General features: G+C 41.0%; 1 protein-coding gene across 4 annotated transcripts in view; it reads right to left on the bottom strand.

Moving 5' to 3' along the window:
* The window catches only part of FXR1 (FMR1 autosomal homolog 1), a 50,079-nt gene that overhangs the window by 11,187 nt on the left and 16,795 nt on the right, over window positions 1–22,097 (bottom strand). For all 4 annotated transcript variants that reach the window (XM_087965392.1, XM_087965390.1, XM_026666833.2 and 1 more), the window contains 9 exons: window positions 11,631–11,683; window positions 10,956–11,049; window positions 7,258–7,329; window positions 6,281–6,429; window positions 4,864–4,957; window positions 4,023–4,139; window positions 3,728–3,898; window positions 1,990–2,068; window positions 1,451–1,560 (listed from right to left, as the gene is read on the bottom strand). In XM_087965392.1, coding sequence (XP_087821518.1) covers window positions 1,451–1,560; window positions 1,990–2,068; window positions 3,728–3,898; window positions 4,023–4,139; window positions 4,864–4,957; window positions 6,281–6,429; window positions 7,258–7,329; window positions 10,956–11,049; window positions 11,631–11,683 — 939 coding nt within the window. The remainder of the gene's footprint in view (window positions 1–1,450; window positions 1,561–1,989; window positions 2,069–3,727; window positions 3,899–4,022; window positions 4,140–4,863; window positions 4,958–6,280; window positions 6,430–7,257; window positions 7,330–10,955; window positions 11,050–11,630; window positions 11,684–22,097) is intronic.

Below are 22,097 nucleotides of genomic sequence, written 5' to 3'. Positions count from 1 at the left end.
AATATTAAGAAGCTTAACCTGAATTCTCAAGAGAGGCTAAACCAATTGGCTTGGAGTACTAAAATCTGCAGAAAACTTTAAAAATAACAGAACCCAGATTTTGACTTTTGAAACCAACTTTTAAAAGAATTAGCTAACTTATGGCGAACCCATCGGGAGCAGAAGCCGTAACTGATATATACGATCATCTGATCAAGAATAAGCTGATGTCAAGGTTGCGTCTCTAATTAGTGAGGAACCTTTTGTACTCTGCCAGAGATCTAGTGTATTGTTGAAAAGTTACTTGGATGTACAAGACAGAGGTCATACAGACATCAGTGAAAGCTTGCTGCTACCCCGTCACTAGATTAAAGAGGGGAGCACAATCTAGAGCCCACATTATTCTTCTATGACTGCAAAGGGCAAATCCATATGCTTCAATGAAAGAATGCAATCCTTCAAAATACCAATTTAGAACCGTGTGCATCTGAGCTATCTGAGGGACACCCTATTTCCTACAGTATCTTTCTACAGTTACCTGGTTAGTCACAATGGGAAACGTAATACTGGACTTGGTCTTGAGCCCAACTGAGCATTAATGACACAGCACATTAAAGAAATAATGAGATTTCAATATTAACAATGCAGCTACTAAAATACATACTTGTTAGATTTATGTACAGATAGTCCTCGACTTATGACAGTTGATTTCGTGACTGTTCAAAGTTACAACAGCAACTGAAAAAAGTGGCTTATGACTGTTTTTTGCACTTACGATCTTTGTAGTATCCCAGGGAGCATGTGATCAAAATCCAGACGCTTGTCAACTGATTTGTATTTATGACAATAGCAGGGTTCCCAGGGACATGTGATCAGCTTTTGCAATCTTCCGAGAAACCAAGGTCAATGGGGAAGCCCGATTCACTTAACCGTGTTACAAATTGAATGGACTGCAATGATTCACTTAACAATTGTGGCAAGAAAGGTCATAAAATGGGACAAAACTTGCTTAACAAATATTTTGCTTAGCAACAGAAATGTTGGGCTCAATTGTAGCTATATGTTGAGGACTACCTAGGCAGCCTTTTTTCCAGGAGCTCAAGATAGCAACAGCACTTATATACTTATATACATACCGCTTCATCGTGCTTTACAGCCCTAAGCAGTTTGACAGAGTCAGCATATTGCCCCCAATAGTCTGGCTCCTCATTTTACTGACCTCAGAAAGATGGAAGGCTGACTCAACCTTGAGCCAATGAGAATTGAACTGCCGAACTGCAGTCTGCCAGCTAGCAGTCAGCAGAAGTAGCTTGCAGTAATGGATTCTAGCCACTGTGCCACCACGGGTCATATGGCACCCTTCCCACCATTATACCACAAACAAAACTCAGACCCCCCCCCTTTAATTTCTACCCCACCCATGGGACATTCATTGCTAAGGGAAAGGGGGGAAAGAAATTAAAAATCATACATCTTCTCTGGGTAATTTATTCTCGTTGTCTCCCTCAATTCTCACTCGCACGACTCCAGACTTGTCCACAATCTCTTGAATAACTTTGCCATTTTTACCAATAACTTTCCCTTTAACAAATAAAAGATATTTAAGTTGTGGATTATCATTGGGATTTTGGTCTCAAGTAAACCATTAACAAGAAAAACAATTAGAAAAATTCTTTATACTAATTTAAAGCTGATGTCCAATTTAGTTCTTCTGATGATGGAACTACTTCTATGACAGAAAGAAGGAGAAGGGTAATTCTCATTTCCCAGTTAGGCTCTATTGCACCCTCAAAATATAAATACATATTGCTACTAGCTTAGATTGAAATAGATTGGCAGGGAGACTGTATGTGAGAGAGAGGGGGGAGGGAGGAAGAGAGAGGGAAGGAGGGCGAAGGGGAGAGAGAGAGAGGATAGAGACAATAAAAGATTTTTACGTTGAAACTTTCCTACAGTTAAAATGTTGTTGTTATTGTTATTGTTGCTATTGTTATAATTATTATTACGTACCTACAAGACTCCTAGGAACCTGAATAAAGTCCTCCACAAATTCCAAATAGCTTCTAGCTTTTTTTACTGCCTCAGCACTCTGGTAATAAACAGAACAGAATGCATTAAACATTAACGGTTAAAACACTTTTAGGGAATAACTATTACCATATAAAATGAGAAAAATCTACATATACTCTCTTTTGCAATGAGAAAATGCAAGTATCTGCACCTGGCAAACTAAAAATGATGGCTATCAGACAGGTGCTTAAACATTATGGGATTATGGGACTTTATCTCCAAACTATCATATACATTTGCAAATTGGTGCCTGTACTTTTACACAACCATTTAAATACATGTTTTTATCTGAGGGTCAACATTATGATACCTGTTTTGTCACCCATCTAAAAGTTTCTCAGATCTGAGAACCTTGATTATTCTTTAATAATCCTTAATCAGAATTCCTGCAAAGGAACTAAACACGCAGCCAAATGAACTTCACCATCTAGTCCAGGGGTGTCAAACTGGCGGCCCGCAGGCCAGATGTATCACACGCAGGCCACGCCTACCCCAGCTCCGCAAAGGGAAAAACACTGCGAAACCGTCACATGATGATAACGTGACACCACGAGTTTGACACCTGTGATCTAGTGCTTTAATTGTAGAAGAGTCATCCTAATTATATAATGAATGAAAGCACACCTTCTTGATTCTCCCCAGATCAGGAATCATCCTAATCTACCATGTGGCTTTGTATTGTAGCTTGAAGACCAAATGTTACATTACGAAGATGAAGGGACTGCAGAGAAGATGCATATCTTATCTACTTTACATCATCACACTGCTGCTGTTATAGTAAAATTGGCTTTGATTGTAATCAGACTACCGCTAGCAAGAGTGCAAATAGTGTAAATACATTTCCTTCTTTTCCATTTATATTTGTAGCATGTAATTACTTTGAATGAAATACTATGAAATATATTCATCAAAATTGAGGGAGAGGGGAACACAACTAAGTATCAATAGTTAATATGATTCTTCTTGAGATATGTTTGCATGTTCCCTTTCTGCCCCCTTCCACATTACATACAGTGTGGTAATATCTTTGGGAGCCTCTGTAGCTACCATCAAATTTCTACTGGCAAATGCAGCCTTAGGGCCTCAGTTGGAACTCTGCTTTCAACAGTGTCAAACATTCCCTGAAGTCGTCTTCCCATTCTTCTTTATAAGCACACACACACACACACACACACACACACACACACACACACACACACTCATTACTAGCATTCCCTGAAGGAATGGGACATCAGGGGGAGGCAAGTTCATTAGCCTTTATGAAACAACGCTTAAATGAGAAACATTACTGAATTCATTTTCTGATTTATTTAAATTGGGATTATTCTATCAACTGCCAGTAGGAATCAAAATACAACATGGAGGTATGCTCTCTAATTTAAGCATAGTTGAAGCGAGATCTGAGAAAGCTTTACACAGATGCATTTAACAACTGTTAAATTGTGTAGAACTTAATCCAGCGGGACTTCTGAAGAAGATTACAAGCAAAAAGAGGCAGTACGATATTCTATATTTGCCTTTGCTTCCACCAAATGCCTCGTTATTTCCATTATACTGGGATTAAAATACTGGAATTTGTGCATTCTTTTCACTCTACATTCCAGCCATCTAGACTTAAGTCCCAAGAAGTCATAGTTTCCCAACATGAAGACATGACTTTTCTGTGTACTCTCTTTACCTCTCCGTAGATCCTGAAGGTTCCAGTATCTTCTTCAAGTTCAATTGCAGTAACGCCTGGAACCTTCCTGGCTTGCTGTATATTACTGCCATGTGTTCCTATTGCAAGTCCCATTAAGTCTTCTCTGACAACAAATTCTTCATGAAATGCCGCTGCAAGCTGTTTTGTGCACTAGGGAAAAGATTAAAAAGTGTATTCTTTATAAAAACTTCAAGCATGAACACCATTCCAGTGACTAAAGCAGAAGCATAATTAAGGGGGGAGGGGTGGGGAGAACCATCTGAGACCCACTCACTTCTAAATGCTTTGTTGCTTCTTCATTTCTTGACATGAGCATTAACTTGGTTCGAATGCTACGCAAATGCATGTCGCTGAGTATGCCCACTCTTTTTACTGTTGCCTCACTGGCAGACTGAAAGAAAAACGATGTGTAAGGATCTTCATTTTACAGGTGATGAATTAAAAAAACCCAATCATTTCACCTACTGTTGTCCCAAAGGTGTTTTTTAAAAAGGCAATTGGGACTGTTTTTTCTTTGAAAAAAAGCACCTTTGGGATAACCATGACCTGGATAACTGAGAATCTCCACAGACATTTACCTACCATTGATTCATTTCTAGTTTGGAACGCACTGCAGATAAGAGAACAAATAGATTTGATATGCTAGGTTTTTTTTCCCTATTTAAATCTGAAAAAAATAGTTTTATTAGTGCATTAGGGTAGTGAAATCCATATTGTTATTAATGGGCAAACAGAGTCTGCTGTTTGCTCAATGCAGCTTGATACGTTTTTAGCATAAAGCCAGATGCAACAGCTGTGGCAATCAAAGTGACACCAAATAATACAAAACCCTTTGCTATAGGGTCCCAGGTTGCTGTTAGATCCAACAGGCAAAGGTTACCAGGCCCAAACAGTACAGCTTGGATTATAGCTTGCATAAAATCCTATCTGCAACTCTTCCATCTACATTCTCTAAAGAATATTTTCCTTTCATCAGTGGAAAGATATAGTACAATCTTTTAATACTGATTATTTTTCTATATAAGCCAGGCCCAAAACATCAAATTGGTAACATAATGTTAACATAAAAATGACTTGCTCACTGATGTGATAAAAAGGAAGAAACTTTATCTTACCAGAACTACTAATTGAGTTGTTTCAGCCTGGTAAAAAATTCTGCAGGCTCCTACAGCTTTCTTAAAATCCTTGTGAGCACTTTCATTAGCACACCTAGAAAATTAATGTATGGATTAATTAATTCATTTCGAAAGGTGAGCAGTAAGACATGAAGTTGGAGAAATTGAAAATACTGAAAAAGCCCACCCAGAAAAACAACTTTTTAAAAGCTCATTTGAATTTATTGAGAAAAGAACTGAAAACTTACACCAAATTATTTCCAAAAGAATAAAACACAACAAAACATTACAAGGTGAAACATTGATTTAACAGATCAATTATTCCCAATTGTCCATTAAATCAGACTATACATCATTTGAGGTAACATTACTATATAAATAATACAAATTAGAATCAAGGTGTTTTTATACAAATGATGTAAAAGCAGGAAGAATTCCATCTGTTGCATCTGAGATCCACTGCATTGAGTTCTGCTAAATCAAAGTTTCACTTTTCAGATTTATGCAAACTGACAATAATTTGTTGAGCATACAGGTAGTCCTCACTCATTGACCCTAATTGGGGTTGGCAACTCTGCAGCTAACCAAAAAAGTTGCTAAGTGGGAAATCACATGACCTTGAATGCTCTTTCCAACTGGAAAGGGACAAGGTTATTGTACTAAGTTTCAGCTTTTGTTTGCCACCTGGCTGCTGGTGTAGCCGCATTGCTTTCTATGTGCAGAAGAATAAACAGCTTGCTCTCTTGAAATCCCTCTCCAATCTCTACACTCTGCAATAGTCAGGGAGGAAGGATCTAGCAAAGAAGAAATTGCCTACTGGAATTGTTTTCTTTTCCCTACCCGCCAAAACCTCTACAGAGTAGGGAAATTGGAGAAAAGATTTCAAGACAGCACTGTAAGCTATCTGCATAGTATGATCACAGTTCTCAGCCCCAAGCTGCTGGCATAACTGCTTTCTCATTGCATTGTGTAGAAGAGCAAACAGCTTTTTTTTTCTTGCAATCCCTCTCTCTCCAATCTCTCTGCTCTGTTGGGAGGAGCTGAGGAGAAAGAAAAACCCAAAGACAGGAACAGGATAACATGTTCTGACTGTAATGGTGATCATGTGACCAGGGGACACTGAAGAGGTTATAAATGGGCTGCAAATTTATTTTTTCAGCACTGCTGTAACTTTTGAATGGTTACTGAACAAATTATCAGTAAGCGAGGACTACCTGTACATGTCCTTTTATGACCTTCCAAAATATTTGTGCTGGCCCAAAAAGAGAATTTCCATCTTAATTTGCAAAGACAGGCAGCTTCTATCTTTCAATTAGACAGAAAGTGTTCAAATTCTAATATCAAATTCAGGATATCCTATGAAAGTCAATTCCTAATAGAGATATAGTTTTAATAAAATGAATTTTAGAGTACTTACGCATCTCTCAGATCTTCTGGAACGTCTACAGCACATCTAAAGAATGTATTCTTGTTCACAGGTTTATTTTGATTCACAGGCCGAAGTCGTTCAAATGTGACTATTTCATTGTAAGTGGCATCACAAGCAGCATACTCAATGACATAAAACTGAGAAAAGATTTTTCTTCTTAATTTTTTAAAAATAGGTGACTGATCAAAGATTCAGAATATTTACTATTTTCTCATTACATATGTTTACCTACTCTCAACTATATGTTTATTACATTTTATCATTCCCTTCAGAGCTCAAGAATGTCAAGTATCATATCTTTCCTAATCCCCATTGTCTCTTTATAACTGCTCTGTAAGGTAAGGTTACAGAGTTAATTAAGATATTAAGACCTTATATTAATTAATGTAAGATATTAAGGCTTTTAATAATTATAATTAAAGCCCTATTGATATGCAAAATAATGCAGCAAAATCATATAGCATCCATACATTATCGAAAACTTATTTTGCCTCAGAAATTCATTAGGTTACATTATATTAAATAGTCATAGCGTCAGAAAATAAAATATTTTGGGAAAAATTTATATTTCAGGCTCTTTTTTCCTTATTATCATTCATTCCACCACCAACTAAGTTAGAAGATTCAAGTTGGGAGATGGCAGCAATCAACAAGAGAGTATTTGTAGCTCAGAGTTGAACTGTGGGGTCTTTGATACATTCTGAACTTGTTTTCTTGTGAACATTTCATTACCCAACTAAGTAATATCACCGCTAGTTCTAATAGAATATTGCAGTTCTAGTACTGATGTTACCTATGTAATGAATAATGAAATGTCAAGCTCAGAATGTACCAAGTCCTTGGTATATATTAACTGTATATTGGTATATTAACTTCTAAGTGGTTCTTATCTATTCAAATATTTTACAAAAATAATGCTCCCTTTAGATGGATCTTTCTCATGATACAATTCCACTTCTACTTACCTCCCCTTTCATCATTCGAACCTTTGCCAGCCACCAGCCACAAGGCTCTTGGTCATTTGCTCTTGAGTAAACCTGAAAGTAAATTATACAGCATTTACACTGTGATTTGAACTTCTGCTTTAGTATGAAAATCATTTTAAAATCTTATTTTAGATTTACATTTATTCCATAATTGTTAATCAGAGTTCCCATAATCAGACATGAAAAATTACAATTAATTGAATACTTTTTGTTTCTTTCTTCTCGCCATAAAAAAGTTGTACCTATGTTGATTCACTACTTTGTTGAGATATAATTGCCCCAAAGTTGTTATTTTTGTACAAATTAATATTATGGGGCATCAAAAATCTTAAGTATGAATATCTTCTTAAATTTAAAGATTATTAGCTGTCTCGTTAGTCTTTAAAAAAAAATCCTGTTCCTTAGGCAATAGTAAATAAAGCATACTTTAAACTTTTGATAGATTAGATATACTGAATAAAAGGATAATATAGTTTTTTTAAAAAGATATTTAAAATGTTAAACATTCCAAAATGTTTATTTAAAAATTATTACTATCTGATAAATCTGAATTTAATTTCTTACAAAACTGATTATATGAAAATTTAAATATTTTTTAGTCCAGTAAAGAAAATGTAATATTATGGTAGGCAGACAAATATTTTTCTTTAAGTAGATCAAATTCCTGTGCCCTTGGTTTTTTTAATTCAAACATTTTATCACAATTTTAAAGAAAATGCTTATTACAAATTACTTTGAAATTGAGTATGGTTCACACAAACAAAATGAACATTGAACTAAGTTTATATGGAAGGAAAAAAAATCTGATTTTAAATAATTTCCCCCGGCCTGAAGAAAATAGAATTTTATAATTAATAGTCGGTGGTATAGAAATGAAATGAAACTATTATTATGCAATTCATAATGGTGTCAATTAATCTTAATGGGACGTACTTTCATAATGAAAAGAAATTATGCCCACACATGGATTACTTCTCTACTGAAGAAAACGTGGTGGAGGTAGCCATCACAATAATCTTATGTGAAACGTTTGGCCTGGTTTTTGGTATTCTATATACAATTACTAACAATGCTAATAAACAATTTACAAACAACTGTCAAAAATCTAAAACTGAGTATAATTTAATCTATGGCTATATAAAACAACACCAACCCAATTCTGCTATACTATAGCAAGAAAGTATAAGGTCATACCTCTTCCTAGCTACCCTACCATTCTCTAAGTCAGATGAAAAAGTAATGGCTATGACATTCCAACACATCCCACATACTTAAAATCCAAGCACAGAAGCACAAACCACCTGACCAAACATATGATTTAATCAGAGATACTAATCATAAATTTTGAATAAACAGCTTAAGCATCCCAGGTAGGAGAGAATTAGGTTAACAATTTGAATTTTGTTCAGACAATATTGCAGAATAGGCAATGAAATCTTGCCCGCTGCATTTTATCACTCCTCTAACTAGAAGAATTCAGCTTTACAGAACCCAACAAAAACAAAAGAAACCAGTAGCACTAAATTTATTTACCTTTTATTCTATCAAGAACATCTTTGAAGCACCCAAGCAGCTTTTAATGTTCATGCTTGCCCAAAATAAAGGCATACCGTATTTGCCGGCGTATAAGACGACTGGGCGTATAAGACGACCCCCAACATTTCCACTCAAAATATAGAGTTTGTTATATACTCGCCGTATAAGACTACCCCCTCTTCCACACACCTTCCACTTTTGCACTTTTTTTTTTTTTGACGCACTTTTCTGCTTTGGACAATTTTGAAATGAGCTAATCCAATTTTGAACCAAGAATATGCAAATAGCTATGGAGTTTAGAAATGAGTTTTAAAAATATTTTTCATTGCTTACCATTAAGCGTAAAATATATTGTAAATAAAATGAGAACACAGGAAACGTTCTCTTCTCAATACAGCTGATCTCTCTCTCTCTCTCTCTCTCTCTCTCTCTCTCTCTCTCTCTCTCTCTCACACACACACACACACACACACACACACACACACCAAAACCCGGACACTGAAAAGGCTGCCAAGGAACAGTATATTCAATGCCTTCTCTTTAATCAAGAAACAAGGAATTCCTTAGAATCTTTTTTTTCCCCCAAGTGGCCCTCTTTAAAAAAAAAAAAAATGGAGGTAACACTTTCATTCAAAAAGTCTTCCAGTATCTGGAGTCGCTCAGACATATTGAAGTGAGGCAGGAGAGTAAGTGAAATTTGAAATGATCCAGCTACCGTTTTCTTCCCCTCCCGCCCGAAAGCCATTATCTCCACGTCAAAACGAACGAGGGGAGGCAAAGAAGCCAAACACGCTAAAAAGGATCTCTTTATTTTCCTACACAAGGTCACACCTACTTTTCCGCATTCAAAGGACAACCTCTCCTCACCACCACCACCACAAACACACACACCCCAATACCCGCAATGTTCTGGGCATTAATCACCATTGCTACATTAACCTGGTAAATTTATACCCTGCCTCCCCAGTGTTGCTTTGACGGCAGGATTTCACACAGCGGGCGCTCGCTCGCTCTCTTCTCCGCTCTCCCACCGTCGCACATGTTGGAAGCACCGTAAACCTGATAACCCACCCGGGGCTCCCCATCCTTAACCTACAGCCGCCCGCATGCAAAACCTGCGTGCAAAAAGAAAAAAAGAAAAGAAAAGTACGCCGCACGTGAGGACCTTCGAATCCTCTCCTCCCCACACCGCTAAGGAAGGAAGAGGGGGAAAGGTTGCGCAGCGCGTGGCGAGTGACACCCGCCACACACACACACACACACACACACACACACACACACACACACACACACCGCCCCCGCCAGCCTCCCTCCCGGCTGCAACTCAAGCTCGAAGTGGGAGTCGGAGTCCTCCCGGCGTATAAGACGACCCCCCACTTGGAGGCATGTTTTTCAGGGCAAAAAAGTCGTCTTATACGCCGGCAAATACGGTACTTAAGTTGTAATATAAAAAGTATCTTGAGGGTCTACAGGATATGACATGAGGAAGCCTCATCCTATCTGCCCTCTATAAATATTGTATGACTGGTTAAATCTACCATAGCAACCATTTTGTGAAAACACCTACAACATGCTCTCAGCATTCCAGACATTCAAAATATTGCCCATATCCACCACAGAGGATGGAGCCTTTCTCCAATAAAGCATATTTTGGGTAATTATTAAAAACACATTCATGATGAAAGTTATTTGGCATTAAAATATTCTACCCTGGCACATGGTGGACTTTATTAAAACAAGAATTAAATAGCCTTCTGTCTGGAGTGTAAATTCCATGTGGAGCAATTGAGTTTGAGGTCATTTCAAACTATATCTCAGCTTCAAGTTTGGCAGGAATTCAAGTCAATCTTTTGTACTGTGTAACTATTACAATTACTATTCATGGCATGGCTGCAGTGAATTTTTTACTAATTTAAGCATGGTTGATTAAAAACCTGCCCAATAGCAACTTTTAATTTTTTTATTTTTTTCTAATAAATTTCTTTCCTTTTAAATAACGTTTATGCTTTTTTTATTTTGCATTTTTGAAGCAGTTAAAAAAAAGTTCAATTGTCTTGATGATAGCACACTAAGTTCAACCATTAACCCTTCCAGAAGAAACTTCCACATAAGCAAGCAAAGGAATATTTGAATGAAATCACCTCCACTTCATCTCCTTCACCAATTTCTTTCTTGATATCAGGTGGTGGGGGTAATCTTACTTCACTGAATGGAACCTGGCGTTCTGGCTGCCAACTGTAAATTAAATAGATATTTTAGATTATGCAATGATTACCAAGAATGTTACATGTCATTTAAATGGAATACCATCAAGTGTAATTTAGCACAGTGGTCCCCAACCTTTTTTATGCTGCGGCCTGGTACCGGCATCAGCTGGCCGCCGCCATCTTGTTTTGATGAAAAAGTGCTTCCGGTGAGCTCACCGGAAGCACTTTTTCATCAAAACAAGATGGCGGCGCCCAGCAAACCAGCGGCCCGGTAGGATTTGTTCCACGGACCGGTACCCGTCCGCGGACCAGTGGTTGGGGACCCCTGATTTAGCACACATCTCCATTAGGTAGAGAGACAAGTCAGAAGTGCAGCTGTTAGAAAATGAGGACTAAACTGCAAGCAGAACAACCCCACCAGTGTAAAGTGACACCACTTTTAATGTGGCTACTCTGGTTGCCAATACAGTGGGCTAACAATTCAAAGTATTGGTATCTTTAAATTCTGCAGCGATTTAGCCAACCAGTCCTTTCCCTTCAGAATAAAAAAAAGATGGCATGCTCTACAACCAAAATGAAAGGGGGAAGAGCAATTTTTGTAAAACATACTTGTTTTCAAATACAACTGTGAGTGAATCCTCATGAACATCTTTGATGAATCCCTGAAATAAAAGAAAAAAAGTTGATACAATAATTTATAGCACAAAAATATAGCATTTTATTACAAAATCTCTATTGTTTAATAGAAATACCGCAGAAGGTACCAAAAATTGTAGATTTATTTAACAGACAAGGATTTATTGGAGGAGAGATACTGATAAATTGCTCTCAGTCTTGAGACGAATGAATCACTAATATTCCCAAACAAATTATTCTTGAAAACAGTAGGAAAAAAAATCCTGCATCCTTTTCAAATTATCTCCTGGCTTTTCCCAACCCACACCAATAACTGTTCATAGCTGATATTTCCCCAACTTTATTTATTAAATACGCCACCAATCTCACTGTTTAAAGACTCTGAAATGTTGTTAAAAAAAATTATTCAACCATTATTCTCAAATCCACTTTACTAACCCTTTCACTGTGACAATACAGACTAGCAAAAACAAATGTTCAGACCAAACTAACTGCAGACTTAATTGGCAATTAACGACTGCAATTGGGACAGGGAATTCCACTATTAAGCGCTGCTGTCACTAAATGAAAAAAAATCACATGACTTAGAATGGTAGGTCTAGATAAGTTGTGAGATAGTTAAGTGCAATGTCACATGACTGCAACTTGAGATTTCTTGCTGGCTTACCCTTTGCTTAAGGGGCGGGATGATAGTTAAGCTGCTGTGCTTGTCAGCTGGAAAGTTGACAGCCCAAGACCCGAGTGTGCCATGATAGGGTGAGCTCCTGTTCTCGCCTCTGTGATGTCATGCTGGCCACATGGCTGCAACAACATTTTTAGACAGCGCTGGCTCAATGGCCCTTGAAATGGAGATGAGCACCCTTACAGTCAGCAGTGACTAGCACAGTAAAATCCATTGGGATTCCTTTACCTTTTGCTTTCAAGAAGATGGCAGAGAGTCACAAATGGTGTCACAGGAATACTGTGACAAGCGCAACTTGAGGACTGGTTATAAGCTTCCTTGATTAGTGCCATTATAATGTTGAATGTTTTCTGAACAAGTGGTCACTGAGCACTAATGTATTTTTCTTCCAGCATAAAAAAGAAACCACCCCAGGATTTCTGACGCCTTAATTACACAACTCTAATGCAACTTCCTTTCTGTATCTGTTACTATGCTGGGTAAAGCGCATTCCAAGTCTGCATGGGATCTGCCATCAGTCTTGCCATAAATTCAATCTCTTGACCATCATAGAATAAGACTCCTAGCTTTCGATGAGTTTATAATACTAGAGATGATATAGAGAAGCAAAAAGAAAAGATATAAACTTTCTTCATTGTTCCTATTAAAAATTATTTTCTAACATTACCTGACTGATGGACAGAAATATTTTAATTGTACTTCTTTCAGCCCAGTTTTGTAATATCAGCAGATCTGGTCAATATAAATGCCTGATAAAATGTTGGACTAAACCATGTGACATTCAACCCAAACTGAAGTGGAGCCATAATAAGCGTTCACAAGATGCATTCATTCAACCAAGTGTGAGTCCAACAACAGTAATATACAGTTAGTATTTTAACCATTTTATTAAGAAGGGTTTCTTTTTATAAGACACTATGTTGAAGACTTACAAGCTCTGGCATAACTTCAAGGCTGGCGTAACTCAAGAAACAGAAACAAAACAAAACAAAATCCACTTGGGTTTCTGTAAAGATTATGTTGCTAGCAGGATAATGTAACTCAGCCCTGAAAGCTTGTTCAGGCAATACTCCCATTTAACATACCTATGTAATTTAAGGCAGAATTGGTTTCTTTCTCATACTACCTTCTTCTGAACGAAGGGATATTTTCTGCTGTGGTCCAGCTCCCTGTTTAATTCCAGCTTCTGTCTTCCATGTTCCCAAGGCCTGTTAGCTATGACAGTACCTCCTTCTTCATGCTCTCTCTCCATCCACCATGGAATGCATGGAGAATAATGACCCTAACCGACAAGACTATACTGGCAACTCAAGGCTAATGATCTTAACCTGACCAGTCTTGGCATCAACTCTTCTTCCTGTCCCTCAAGGCAATTTCCTCTGCTTTCCACAACATTTGACACTGCTTCCAATAATCCCTTTGTATCGGGATAGCCCTTTCAGTGAATTAAAGGTTTTAATCTCCTCTTCCTCCTGCACATAGAATTGTGTATTCCACCCTATCTGGAAGGCAGGGGGATTAGAACAGAAGGGGAAACAGCTGAATACATGGAACAGGAAAACCACTCCTGCACATAGAGAAAGCAGTGAAACACCAGATATACTTCAGAATGAAAAACTATCACGTTGAACTAAGCAGCCACAGGAAAGAGTGCAATAAACTTTGAATCCATTTTCTTGGGCAGGCAGAAGTAAGGTAAAAATTAGATGGAAAACCACTCAAATCCCACACAGTAATTCTTGATCCTTCCTCTCTATGCACATACGCTATCCATTTACACACAGCCTTGGCAGAATCCAGACATTCTCAAAAGGGAGCTAGCTGCACTGCTTGGAGAAACTTTGAGGCTCAAGGAATTCAAGGCAAGAGCAAACCCTGTGTGCTACAGCCATAAACTCTGCCTCATGCCAAGAGTACATTTTAAAAGCAAATTCTGCAAATGGCAACAAGTCAGGCCAAATGTTCCATTGGTGAACAGAGCGCAAGACAAATATTGTTCTAATATCACATTTCTTCACTCCACCTTTGCATTCAATTCCAGATGATGAGGCAATCATATATGAAATGAATGGCCAATAATTGAAAGATACCAATACCTGGATGTACATGGGATCACATAAGTAAAAAAAATAATCCTATTTTGAAAAAAAATAGTGCCAAACCAGTTGTGTAGCTCCAAGAGTGAATGATAAACTGCCCAAAGAGCTGCTGATACAGTTCTACAGAGGAATTATAGAGCCTATCATATGCACCTCTATAACTGTCTGGTTTGGTTCTGCAACCAACAGGACAGACACAGACTTCAGAGGATAATTAGGACTGCAGAAAAAACAATTACTACCCACCTGCCTTCAATCGAGGACCTGTATACTGCACAAGTCAAAAAGAGGGCTGTGAAAATATTTAGACCCCTCACATCACGAACATAAGCTGTTTCAACTCCTACCCTCAAAGTGACGCTATAGAGCACTGCACACCAGAACAACTAGACACAAGAACAGTTTTTCCCCGAACGCCATCACTCTGCTAAACAAATAATTCCCTCAACACTGTCCAACTATTTACAAAGTCTGCACTACTATTACTATTAATCTTCTCATCACTCCTTATCACCCATCCTCTCCCACTTATGACTGTAACTTTGTTGCTTGTATCCTTACAATTTATATTGACTGTTTCCTAGTATGATTGATTGCTTATTGTACCCTATGACTAAGTGTTGCACCTTATGATTCTTGACTCTTGACAAGTGTATCTTTATGTACATTGAGAGCATTTGCACCGAGACAAATTCCTTGTGTGTCCAATCACACTTGGCCAATAAAGAATTCTAATTCTAACCTATTATTTATAATAAAAAGAAGCTATTACTTCTAGAATGTTCATTAAAATATTCAAGTCTGGAAGATTTACCAAATCCTAAAAGTCCACGTATCATGGTTCAGCAGAAAAGGTGAGCAGCTGGAACAAACAGTTCAACAGGCAGAATATGAGGTAACAGAGACCTAGACTATGACAAAGAATAAATCTTCAACAACTGCTAGCCACTAGAGATCTTTTGACAAAATATGGCCTATCTTAAAACCTCCTCTGTGCCCTACAGTCTTAATTTTTTAAGAGGAGGAACAGTGAATAAAGCAACAGAAAGATTATTGCAGTAGCTGAGGGTTGAACTGTGGAGTCCTTGGTGCAGCCAAACTCAGATGCCCCAAGGACTCCACAGAAGAGTAACATGACACAGAAAATGGAGAAAAAGTCAAACTGGTGGGAAAGAATTTGGGTATGAATAAAAGGAAAAACAGAACTGGTACCATTTTGAAATGTATAGACCACAATTTTATTTCTCTCTTTATTCTTATTCATCTTCTTTCAATAAAAATTGCCACACTGCAGCTCCAAGATTTTTGTGCAAGTATATTGTTTTCTTTATATACAACATTCCATGGTTTTTTGCTGGGTTTCCCACTTTTAAATAAATTGTAGGCTTCTCATGCTATGTGCAGATAATGTATACCATCCCACCAAGTTGTGTCCTTGAATTAGGATCACTAGTTCTCATTGTTTACTTTTTATACTTTGTGCAGTAGTGTGGAACATCTGAGGTTTTGAGTACCATGTCTCTGTTGTGGTGGATTTTGAAACTCTGAGACCACATCCTAACCACCTGATGTTCCTATTTACAATCCCTATCTGCTTATTCGCTCAGCTCTTAACTTTATAACTGCCAATAAAACAGTAAAATAAAACCAGGGATGGACAACTATGGCAACTGTACAACCTGTAGATCTCAATTCCCAATTGTATTCCCCTGAATAAAACCAATAATCCTTGAGCAATAAAAATAGTCAATCTAATGAACAATTGGACTCTAAATTTCTCTATGAGAAATTTTCTAATGGTGAGAACAATCAAGCAGTGGAACAGTTTGACTTCAGAACTTGCAGGTGCCCCATCAATGGAGGCTTTCAAGAAGAGACTGGACAGCCACTTGTCTGAAATGGTATAGAATGGACTCTCCTGCTTGTGCAGCGAGTTGGACTACATGACCTCCAAGGTTCCTTCCAACTCTGTTATTCTATGTTTTATGGCAACTGATAGTTTACATGTGCCTGAATTAAGTGGCATGTTTTTCAAGTATTTCCTGAAACAAAGCATAGAAACCTTCTGAGTTTTCCATAACTGAAGCACTGTCATGGAGACCTCCTTCCATTCCCACTATGAGACACCCACAACCTGTGGAAGCACAAGTACAACCTCTCCAGCTGATCTTAGCCCACTGATTGGATGGGATATTAGAACCAATCCTTGAGACTGAGTGTAAGCCAGTCAGGGCTTTTTAAACTGATCTCAACATATTCAATTAGTTCTGGTCACACAAAGCCATTGTTTGTAAAACAAGGATTACACAATTTCATTTTTTCCCACTTAACAAATGGACGTGCATTCTGCACTGCCCATTTAAGGACACTGGTTTACTTTTAATTTTAAATGACCACCATAATCCTAGGATATTGCTTTTACATGTAATTAAGTTTTTGTCTACTAAATAAATGCATGTAGTTGTTTTTTTCTGATTTAAATGCTTAACTCTGTAACCTTCAAAGACAATTTTGATTAATTGAGCAAATAATACCATCACCATAACCAAAATTATTGAAATTACTGCTTCACAGACCCATTCTACACAAATCTACTCAGAAATTAATTCTGACACATAAGTAGAAATCTACTGACTTAAACTGTAATCCTCTACATACATATTTAGAAATTAAATTGAATTAAAAATAGTGTTAAGCCACTGTAAAAAATCCTAGTGATCACTTTACACAAAAGCAGTTTATACACAAGAATATCACAACATAGAAATCAACACTATTTTGCATAATTTCTTCCAAAGACATATAAACATTTTAACATGAAAAAGGTAATTATGTTGGAAATCATTTATCATTCAAATTACTAATCAAAATGCCATTTTAATCCTTTCTAGTGACCCTAGTCTACAGTGAGAAATAAGCAGTCAATACACCATTGGGAAAGACTACAACCACACAAATGCATCAGATAGGTCTCAAAGTATAAAGCGGGTAACAAGGAAATGAAAGCAAGCAAATCTGAAACTGCATAAACCTTTTAATGAAACAGTAATTCTCATCCACACTGAGATGAGACTCCAGGAATGAGATATGACTCCTCCCTCTGATGTCATAGAGCTGAGTCTGCCACTATATAAAAAGCCCCTAGCTGGCTCCCCAGCTTTTGACTCTTCTACTCCAAAGAGCTAGTGTCACTGGATAGGAAAAAAAAGCTAAAAGCAAAGAATCAATAGTAAAAACAGAGGAGAAGCAGTTCTATCGCTTTGACACAGCTCCTGGGGCTCCGGTTGAGCTGTACCACGAGGAGAACAGGGATCCGCTCTCCTGCAGCGTTGAGGCTTCAGCGCTGCCATCGGAGGAGCTGTGAGAACAGGGAATGCTTTGCAACCTCCCACGCAGTTCGCTTTGCATTTGCAAAGACCGCTCCACAGCTGACTTCCGGAGCTTCATATAGCCGCCTCTCAGCTGATAGAAGATGAGTGAGGCTACGAAGCCTTCCTAGGATCGGCGCACGTGGTGGGTGGCCATTTTGAGTGGCGGTCGGCCATTTTGTGGAGGAGTAGCTACTAACAAAAAGGGCCCTCAGAGTTGAATTTGCTCACCCTGACCCACGCAACAGGCGATACGCTCATAGGGGAAGCTCCCAGCACCCCTTGTGTCTACTTTATTGGCAAAAATGGAGAGCAAAATGGCTCAGTCAGACCTCACCGGCCTAGAAGAAGCACAGGGTTCTCAGGCCCCAATGAGGAAGAGAAGAAGACAAAGAGGCCATTCAGCAAAATGAGAGGCTGCAGCAAAGATCAAGGCCAAGGCTTTAGCCCCCAAGAAGACTTCTAAATCTGAACTCAGGGCTGAGAAATGAAGACATGCTGCTTTAGAAAAACAGTTTGCTAAGACCCTGGGTCAGATGAGGAGCCAGATGCAACAATCCTCCCAATCAGGAGAATTTCAGGCTTGCCCAGAGGTTATGACCAGGGCGGGGGAGGCTGAAATTGGGCGTTGGTTCTTACCTGATACGCCCCTTCTCGGCGAGCCGCGAGGAGCATCCAGAGACTGGGATGTGCTTCTGAGTCCTCTTCTTGCAGGCTGAGCTTTAGATGAGGAAACGCTCCGCCCCCTCACGTGGTATCGCGCAGCGTCTCCCCAGTTTTTGCGATAACGAGAGAGAGGTTATTAATTCTATCTAATCTACTATTGGCTCCTTGGCTGAAGCAAGATTCCCCACCAGACGGAGAAATTAGGGTGGGGCTGGATGCTCCTCGCGGCTCGCCGAGAAGGGCGTATCAGGTAAGAACCAACGCCCATTCTCCTCGAGCCGCTCGGAGCATCCAGAGACTGGGACATACCAAAGCTGGGCTGTCCTACGGGTGGGACTCCGTCTGGCCCGAAGGCCCCTCCGGATCACTGATGACCCTCTGTAAGACCCGTCGGCCAAAAGAGGCCTCCGCTGAGGCGTACGTATCTATTTTATAATGTCTGATAAACGGGGACGGAGAGGTCCAGGTGGCTGCCCGACAAATGTCAGCGATGGGGGCTTGCGTGGCCCAGGCCGCCGAGGTGGCTGCACTTCTGGTGGAATGGGCGGTTATTCCACCCGGAGCGGGCAGAGAATGGGAAAGGTAGCACCTCGCAATAGTAGCCCTGATCCAGCGACTGATGGTGGAAGGAGAAACCTTAAGCCCCAGTGACCTGGGTTGAAAGGATAGGAAGAGGGATTCCGACCTTCGCATGGATTGAGTGCGCTTAATATATATACGCAAGGCCCTTCTAACATCTAGGGTGTGCCAGAGGACCTCCCTGCCCCTGGAGGGCCTAGGGCAAAATTTGGTAGAACCAGTTCCTGTGACCTATGGAAGGGAGAGTTAACTTTGGGTAGGAATGTGGGGTCAGGACGAAGGACCACCCGATCAGCGTGGAATACACATAGATCGCCCTAACTGACAAAGCTGCTATTTCCGAAACTCGGCGAGCAGAAGTAATAGCTACTAGAAAAACTACCTTAAAGGTGAGAAACTGAAGGGATGAATCCCTCAAGGGTTCGAACGGGAACGCAGTGAGAGAAGCGAGGACCTTGTTGAGGTCCCATGTGGGGAACCTGTGAACAGTGGGAGGGCACAGGTTGGTGGCACCCCTAAGGAAAGATCTAACTCGGGGTGATGAGAAAGGGAACCGTAGTTATCACAGGAGACCACGGTTGAGAGGGCAGAAACTTGTCGTCTCAGGGTGTTAGGTGCGAGGCCTTTACGGAGGCCTTCCTGAAGAAAATCTAGGATCTGAGCCACTGAGGGAGAGAGGGGATCAATCTGAGACCCGCTACACCACTTGCAGAACCCTTTCCAAGTGGCATCGTAAATTCGTGTAGTGGAAGGTCGCCTAGCGGCCAAAATAGTGTCGATGACTTGACTCGAGAGATTCTCACTAGTCAGACGGATCCGCTCAACCTCCAGGCGGCTAACTGGAGCCATTGAGGCTCCGGATGCAGAAGGGCCCCTGAGAGAGGAGACCCTGTCCGGGGATCCTCCATGGGGCGCTACCGATAATTGCGGAGATCCGCAAACCACGGTCGCCTGGGCCAATAGGGAGCCACCAGGAGAAGGTCTGCCCTCTCCTGAAGAAGTTTCTGTATTACCCTGGGAACTAACGGGAGCGGAGGGAAGGCATATAGGAGCCCTGGGGGCCATGGGCAGCGCAGAGCATTGTGATTCTCCGACCGGTGAGATGGATACCGGAGAAGAACCGTGGAAGCTGAGTGTTGGACGGGGAGGCGAAGAGATCCACCACCGGAAGGCCGAATATTCTGGGCGCTTCCTCGAACAGGGATGGATGGAGACGCCATTCTGCCTGGTCCACCGTGGCCCTGCTCAGCCAGTCCGCCTGAGTATTGTCTACTCCGGAGATGTGTTCGGCCTTTAGTGATAGGAGGTTGGATTCTGCCCAGCGGCAAAGGCGCTCGGCTTCCCTCATTAGCTGGATGGACTGGGTGCCGCCTTGCCTGTTGATATGGGCCTTGGCCGTGGCGTTGTCCGTGAGAACGAGGGCGTGATGTTTGCGGATCTGAGGAAAACTGCGCAGGGCCAGATGGACAGCGTGAAGCTCTAGCCAATTGATGCTGCACCTTTGCTCGGACGGCGACCATCTGCCCTGAGCCGAGAGCGAGTCGAGATGAGCGCCCCAACCGGACAGGCTTGCGTCCGTAGTGACGGTGAGTCGTTGAGGTTCCGCGAAGAGATGGCCTCTGTTGATGGCGGGATTGGTCCACCATAGAAGAGACGTGAGGACCCTTGGAGGGACCCTGACTCTGGCCTTCGAGTTGCTTCTTCCGGATCGTTGGAATGGGAGCAGGAACCACTGGAGGGATCTGCTGTGTAGACGGGCCCAGGGAATAATAGAGATGCATGACACCATTTTGCCCAACAATTTAGAGAGGTCCAGTAAGGCCACCCTCCTTGAACGCCTGATCTGTTTGACCAGGGCCTGAATGCTAAGGAACCTCTCCTGGGAGAGGAAAACTCTTTGAGAAACCGAATCAATTATGGCGCCCAAGTGGTTGATTCGGGTGGAAGGGTAAGTTGGCTCTTTTGCCAATTGACTAGGAACCCGTGTGCCTGTAAGGTGGAGAGAGTGACCCTGGTATCCCTGACTGCCTGGGATTTGGACGGGATAGAATAAGGATATCGTCCAAGTAGCAGTGGAGGCGGACAGGAACGCTCCTGAGATGAGCCGCCAGAGCCGCCAGGACCTTGGTGAAGGTCCGGGGGCCGAGGCCAGTCCAAAGGGAAGGGCCACGTATTGATAATGAAGGCTATTGTGACAGAACCTAAGGAATTTGAAATGGGAAGGCCTGATTGGAATATGGAGGTATGCCTCCGAAAGATCTATGGAAGATAACCAGTCTCCCGCCTGGTGCCTAAAAGAATTGATTGCAAAGTGTGCATTTTGAATCTACGCTGGATAAGGTGACGGTTGAGCCGTTTCAAGTCCAGGATGGCTCTCCAACCCCAGAGTGTTTGGGCACCACAAAGAGATGGGAGTAAAACCCCTTTCCTCTCTGATCCGGAGGGACAGGTTGAATGGCCTGGATGTCAAGAAGATGATGGATGGCTGCATCCATTAGTGCACGTTGGAGGGATCCCTTGAGGAGGGGAGGGGAAGAAACAATCAGGGGAGCGGACCTGAACTCCAGGGCGAGGCCAAACCTGATTGTGTCCCTAACCCATGCATCGGAAGTGGATATGTCCCATTGGGCGGCGAAGTGGCTGAGGCGGCCGCCAACGGGGGGAGGAAGAGGCTCTACCTTCTGCGGTAGGGCCTTCCTCCCGATCCCCGAAAGGGTCTCTTGTAGCCGCCACCGCGTCTGGATCTGTCGCCCGGGTCCGAGCGGTCCTGGGATCGGAAGGAAGGGGGTCTAGGATATCTGGGCGGGAAGGGGTTGGTAGAAGGGCGTGGAAAGCTCCTCCGAAAGGGCTGAGAGCCCCTGGCCTCCGACCTTCAAAAAGGGAGGGCAAATACTTTCTCTTACTGCGGCCCTCGACCAGCAGTGGTTCCAAAGCTGGGCCAAACAGTTTATCTCCCGTAATGGGGGCAGTGGCCAGCTTGACCTTATTCTTTACGTCCGCCTGCCAGTGTTTGAGCCATAGCATGCGTCTAGCCGTGACATGCGGC

This window comes from Notechis scutatus, chromosome 4 (genome assembly GCF_049901735.1).
Source record: "Notechis scutatus isolate UNSWTSFEM ecotype Mainland chromosome 4, rNotScu1.2, whole genome shotgun sequence".
Lineage (NCBI taxonomy): Eukaryota > Metazoa > Chordata > Lepidosauria > Squamata > Elapidae > Notechis > Notechis scutatus.
The sequence above is the reverse complement of the archived record's forward strand: the minus strand, read 5'-3'. Positions and strand labels throughout refer to the sequence as shown.